Genomic DNA, 6735 nt, shown 5'->3' with positions numbered 1-6735 from the left:
GAGGTGCTGGCGGATGATGTTGTTCATGACAGCTTGAAAAGTGGAAGGGGCATTGCAGAGCCCAAATGGCATGATGAGATATTCATAATGAACGTTATGAGTGTGGAAGACTGTCTTGTGAATATCTATTGGATGTACCCTGACCTGGTGGTAACCTGCAGTGAGGTCGAGTTTAGTAAAGAAAACAGCTCCATGGAGTTCATCCAACATGTCATCAACTGTAGGGATGGAAAACCTGTCTTTGATGGTGAGTGAATTGAGGGCCTGGTAGTCGGTACAAAACCTCCAAGTTCTATCTTTTTTGCGTATCAATAGCACTGGTGAAGAGAACGGACTGGTGCTTGGCTAAATCAGCCCTAAATCAAGCATTGTATTCACTTGTTTTTCAATTTTACTTTTCTAGAAATAAGCATACCTGTATGGCCTGACATTTACGAGTCCAACCCCTTTCTTCAAATTGATGCGATGATCAGCGTCTTGACATGGAGGAACAGACTGTGGTTCCTTGAAGAGATCCTGGTACTGATCCAAGAGGGCTTGCATATCGGGATGGACGGGAAACAAAGAGGTGTTGTCCTCTGCCTGCAGATACATCGTGAACAGAGAGGAGTGTCGAAGCGTGCTTTTGGCAATTTTTTCAGCTGAAGCAATTTGGAGAGGTGGAGCGTCAAGGCCCTGCAACTGTCGCAGTTAACCACCCCACTGGAATTTCATGGTCATCCGACCCCAATCACACATGACCGCCCCTAATGCTTCCAGCCACTGAACTCCAAGGACAAGATTAAGACCAGTTAATGGCAAAACAAAAAGGGTCAAATGGAAGAGTATACCTTGGATGTTAACCGACATATTTTCAAATCGTCCATGACATCTCATCATGCTACCATTCACAACCTTGACTGAAAAGGCTTGGGTCGAGAGTATTGGTAAGTTCAGCAAACTCGCAACTCGTTCACTGATGAAGTTGTGAGTCGAGCCGCTGTCGATGAAGATGACGATGCGTTGATTGTGGATAGTTGCAACAACACGCATTGTTTTTGTGGCGGACCAACCAGTGAAAGCATGAAGGGAAATTTCGGGCTCCTTTTCTCTCAGTTCTTTTTCTTCTTTTTCAGTCCCTTGCAAGAGCAGAACTTAAGCTCGGCAGCAGCAGTGGCCTGTGGTAAATTTTTCGTCGCAGTTGAAGCATAAGCCCTGCGTTCGATGGTGCTGCTTCTCTTCCCATGAGAGGTGCTTCGGGGCTGAATCTACAGCTAGGGTTGGGGGCGGGCTGATCGGGTTATGTCCGACCCGATTGAACCTTCTCTGTCGACCCACTTGCTCCTCCTTCATACAGGTCAGGCTAATGGCCTCCTTCAAAGATTTGGGCCTGAACATCCGAATACTCTCAGGAATCTCAGGCTTCAGCCCGCCAATAAATGTCCTTACCAGGGCCTTTTGAGTCCAGCCTCTCACTTTGTTGCCCAAACTCTCAAATTCTCTTTGGTAATCCTGTAAGGGCCCAATCTATCTCACTTATGATAGGGCTTCGTCGAAGTCCTCACATTCGGATGGCCCAAAACGAGCCCAGACTTCTTTTTCAAATCCTGTCCATGTCACCATTCTTCATTTCTTTTTTATAAGTCCGGCGAAGCCATTGTCACCATTGGTTGGCTTTGCCCTCTAGGTGGAAAGAAGATAGCTGGACTTTCTACTCTTCGGGAATTCCTTGATACTCAAAAAATTGCATGACGCGATTGAGCCATTTGGTCAGGTCATCTCCGGAGAAGATAGGAAATTCCAGCTTGGCGAGTTTGGAGAAGAATAGTTGTCAGCCACCTTTATTTCACTCAGCTCCTTCATCGCAGTTCGGTTGTGTTCCTCCATTTTGGTTTGGGGTGTTGCAACGTGAGCCTTCACGGTTGATTAACAGAGTCTTTATTAATTGTTGGTATCCTCCATTTGGTGGAGTTCATCAGCGACTCCAAGCTCCATTCGGTTGAAGCTGTCCTGCAGTCCTCTGAGGCTTTCTTTCAAATTCTCAATCATTTCTTTGTGAGACATGACTCTGATACCAAAATTATGGATGACCAGAATAACGCAAGAATGATTGCACGAAAGTTTCTATTTTTGGGATAGTAAAGCCCACACTTTTCTTGTAAATTTTTATTCTCCCCCATCTATAATCTGATGGGACTTTAAATGGGAAGGAAACAACAATTTCTCCCTACTATCCAGGGGGCACAACAGCCAGTAAGAACTCAAAAAATCTCAACAAAAAGATAAGATATATGCTGGAAATAAATAATAAAAAAAAACAGAGAAGTTGATGCCAAACAATTTGACCCGATCTTGGGGGAGTTCTGCTTACTTCCACAATACTAGAATTAGAGATACTTGGGATTCTTGACTGGGACCCTTGCTGATCTTCTGGTTGTATCAGAAACCTATGGTTTAATCTCCCATTTCACAAATCAAAACTCTACGACCTATATAGCAATCAACAGTCATGTGTTTATACCCATATAAGGGAACTCATACCGTACCTATAATCCTTTTTCTCAATCGAACAAAGAACAAACCACTTGATTCAATCCATGACCATAAAGACAGATTAAAAGAAAGGAAAAAGAAAGGGAATGATGTCTAAGCTTTGAATGAAAGTTTTCCTTCTTCACAGAATCATGTTCCCAAACAAAGAAAGACAAACACGGGCTTAAATTTATTGAATTACTCAAGCTGGCATCCCCACGACCTCCCCTCCCCCTCCCCGCCTGTTTTTATTTATTCTTTCTCACTCTCCACTGTGGCTTTTGGTTCAAAGACACGCGGCATGGGTTGCAAGAGCAACGCTGTACAAGACAGAATCTTCTTCCCTCGGGCGTCCCACCTCCTCTCTTCTCTAACGGCCTTCAAAACACCTTCTCTATCTTCTGCGCGTAACGTACCTCTTTCGGTGTTTTCGTTTAATCCTCACACATAAGATAGAAGTTCTGGGGATCTCCTCAGGCCTCTCACGTGGAGCAGCTTTCATTGACTCGTCCTCACACGTTTGCACCTAGCTCTACGGCTCATCTCCACGTGCCATGCTTCTTTTCCTCTTTGCACATCACGTTTCCCTTCTTCTTCGTATACATCATGCTTCCTTTCTTCCTCACGTGTAGCTTGCTCCCGTCCAGCCGTCACCGGCAAACGTAGAAGACGAAAGAATGTTTTGAAACTTGCGTCGAAGTACGTAGTTTTGAGCTAATAGGCATTTAGTCACGACGTCGTTTGGTGGTTTTAATTGGTGTGGAAACATGAGAAAACGGCGTCGTTTCTTTGGTAGGTTAAATCTGAATCTGGATCGTGGTTCCGGCTTCCTTTAGGCTTGGGCCTTACGGTGTTAATGATAAACTGATGATATGATTAGGAATATTCGTGTATTATGTTTAAAGCCTAATATGTCCAGAGTTAGTGTAATGGCACCATAACCAGATTGACGGTACATAGTTGATGTCTCTCATTATCATATAACTAGCATTTTATATTCATGAATATTTTAAACAGTATATCATATAATACAACATTTAAACTATTTTTGTAATTAAAAATAATGGCTGTGATAAACTTTATTATTTTCCAGTAATTATAGATTAATTATAATTATGAATATAACTAATAATATGCAAATGACATTATCAACATCAAAATATTTATTAAAATAATGAGATAAAAAGTATTTAAACGGTAAATTTTATACACAACTATATGCTGAGAAGACATGTAATAAATATATAAATATATATATATGTTGCTGTATCATAATGATTCTTGTAATTTTTATAATAATTTACGAAAACTAATTTCTAATTTTAATCATCAAATAAAAATTAAAATCAATTAAATTATTAAATATGCTCAGATACATGAAATTCTTTTTGGGTTTAACAGCTCATATGTTGTTTTCTATAAAATTTGAATATTATTTTTTTAATTCTTAAATTATTAACGAAATTAGTATGTTTTTACGTCTTTTTTTTTTTTTGTATCACAATAGGACTGAAAGAAATTTACATTTTCAGACAATGAGAAATTCAGAGACCAAACTAAAAGAAAAAATAAAAAATATATTCTAAGATAACTCATAATTTAATGCAAATAAATTTATCTATTACCCAACTTAGAATTGGACAAACAAACAATAACCATAATCAGGAATTTAACCAGCAGGATCACAACTAATTCACATCAACCTAGTTACTTACTTTATGGCTACCTTTTACATATTTATTTACTCTCTCCCAAATGACTTCTTCAAAATGTAACCAGACATTGAAGCTTACCATATTACAGCAAGTGCTGAACCACTCAACAGTATCCGAACGCGATGCTGAGATATATAGCTACAATTAAAAATAATCCTCATTTGCTACAACTCTTTTGTTTGGTAAGAAACAATAGTAACCAAACCAACCATACAAATCAAATATTCAACATCAATTTGTGAAAATTTGTGAAAATAGTTTATACTAACCAGACAAGTTCCCGAGATGGACAAGACCATTAAAATAACCAATGAAAGACTTATAACAGTTTCACTTGAAAACTATGGCTCAACTACACTGACTTGTTGCCACTCGCCATCCACAGCTTCTTTCCAGACAGTTACATTGTTATTTGCATCAGACACAGCTAACAAGTCTCCAGTGAGAGACCACGAGACTCTCCAAACTGGTGTCTTAAAATCTTTCAAAACCCTACCCTCCCACTTTTCCCCTTCCTTGGCCACAGTCCATATAACAACTGTTCCATCCTGTGAGCAACTAGCAATTGTGGATTTTGGAAGCCCCAAGTTGGGTGCCCAAGCAACATCCCTAACCCAGTCAGTGTGCATTTGGAGGGCAGGAGAGCAATCCATCTTCCAGGCCCCATTATAAAGCTTCCATACCTTCACTGTGTTATCACACCCACCAGAAACCAGCTTGTTGACAGGTTCGAGCATACCAGACCCAACCAGAGCACCAGGAGCCATGGAAGGTGCCCATGAAACTGATGTAACTCCAACTGGGTGGGCTTGGTCAATCCTGGAGGTGTCCCAACCACCATCAGCCCTTGCAGAAAAGACTGAGATATTCCCATCAGAAGATCCACAAGCCAAGCAGAGGCCTAGTTCATGAGGTGCCCATGCAATGGAGTTCACAGATGACTTATGATCATTAAAAACATGAGCTTGCAGCCAGTCATTATGATTACCTTCCTTCCAGATTATCACTTGGCCATCATAAGAACAGGAAGCAAGAATAGACCCAAACTTTGGGTGTGCCCAAGCAACCTCCCAGACAGGACCTCTATGATCCGTCAATGTAGCAAGATGCTGTGAGCCAGCATTGTTGCTGACTCCAATTATCTTTATTGTGCAATCAGATGAAGCTGTTGCCAGACGTTTTCCGTAGTAATCCATGGCTACATCATGTACTGTGTCCTCATGACCAGTTTCAATCTTCTGGGAAGGCATATTTCCTGATTTCCCTACCTGTTACCACCTCCCCAGTTCCTTCACTTCTGCAGTTGTTTGAGAGCTTATTATATATTATCACAGAACTGTAAATCAAAACCCACTAACCAAAACTTTTTCAGGAACTTCTACTATGCTTAAAGCATGGAAATATTCAATTTAACACAGGCGACAAAAAGAAAAATTATAATGAGATTCAAAAACAGGATATACCATTTAGAAAGCTCAAGCACAACAAAGCCTTCCCTAGTATAAGGATAAACACGGAAGATAACAAACCAAAAAATTGTATTGATGAGATTAACCCATAACAAGGAGCCCAATTTAACTTCATCTCAGGATATCAAATTAATCCTCCATGCAAATTAAGAAGAGTGACTCGAATTCCATAACCCAGATTATCCAATTTCATCACAAATCAGCACACAAATCACCAGACTAGATACTTAGCATCCCTCAGCCCCAACAGCAAAATTATCAACCTAAAAATTCTAGAAAACTTCAAACTAGGTTCCGTCTACCAATAGATGGCAGTTACATATTATACGCTATATTATAAGCCGAAATCGGAAACAATTAAACCGGATTTGCAGATGCATATTGCAAACAAACGAAAATGAATTTATGTTCTTCAAGATTTGGATAACACCTAACCAAGAAAACTAAATATGATTCGTACATAAATTAAACGGATCTAAAAAGAAATTATACTGAAGCTAATCCATTGACGAAAAAATTCGACGCCATACCTTGAAGAAAAAACAAACATAAAAAGGAAAAGAGAAAAAACTAAGAGAATTTTCATTTTCTATTACCTCTAAGAAGAAGAGAATAAAGTAGTAAGGTCCTTGATCTGGTAAGGTTTCAGACAGTTTAGCTGGAATTACTTATTCGTGAGAGAAAACCCCTTTGCCCCTGCGGACTGGAGTTCTGGACCTGGATCTGTTTATTCAAGCGCCTTCATTCGTCGTCTCCCAAAAAAAAAAAAACATGGGCGTTTCTTAAATGGCTGTTTGGACGCAGGGATTCCTCTATTCTTTGAAAAGCACAGGGTTGTATTTGTTCTGGCCATGTCATGCAATAAAAACGGTATAAGAATAGAACATGTTGAAGTAGAAATTATATATGTTGGGTAAAATAGTTTTAAACATTGAAGTAGTATAATTATTTATGCAGTAATATTAATATATGTAAATACTATAATATATAAAATATATATTATATATAACAAATATGTACTGTGATATATACATATATTT

The 6735-nt window shown here is 39.3% G+C and overlaps 1 protein-coding gene across 4 annotated transcripts; it reads right to left on the bottom strand.

The window, feature by feature from the left end:
- Nucleotides 1-4147: 4147 nt before the first annotated feature.
- Nucleotides 4148-6478, bottom strand: LOC110820210 (Transducin/WD40 repeat-like superfamily protein). 4 transcript variants are annotated; one of them, XR_015818354.1, is made up of 3 exons: nt 6292-6475; nt 4496-5523; nt 4148-4351 (listed from the first exon to the last, which is right to left on the bottom strand). XR_015818354.1 is itself a non-coding variant. In XM_088217607.1 (2 exons), exon 2 carries the CDS (start codon nt 5474-5476, stop codon nt 4568-4570), a length of 909 nt encoding a protein of 302 aa, XP_088073733.1. In that variant the 5' UTR covers nt 5477-5562; nt 6292-6478; the 3' UTR covers nt 4337-4567. The 4 variants fall into 4 exon arrangements, 2 of the variants coding, with proteins under 2 accessions (XP_088073733.1, XP_088073729.1); XR_015818353.1 differs by having other exon boundaries at nt 4337-4364; XM_088217607.1 differs by having other exon boundaries at nt 4337-5562; nt 6292-6478.
- Nucleotides 6479-6735: the final 257 nt, after the last annotated feature.

The sequence above is a fragment of the Carica papaya genome, chromosome 1, assembly GCF_054855325.1.
Source record: "Carica papaya isolate Zhongbai chromosome 1, ASM5485532v1, whole genome shotgun sequence".
Taxonomy (NCBI): Eukaryota; Viridiplantae; Streptophyta; class Magnoliopsida; order Brassicales; family Caricaceae; genus Carica; species Carica papaya.
Note: the sequence above shows the minus strand (reverse complement) of the source record. Positions and strands in the feature narration are given on the sequence as shown.

What these genes read in the sequence shown, in the direction of transcription:
- LOC110820210 (XM_088217607.1), bottom strand. Translation starts at nt 5,476, where the DNA reads ATGCCTTCCCAGAAGATTGAAACTGGTCATGAGGACACAGTACATGAT.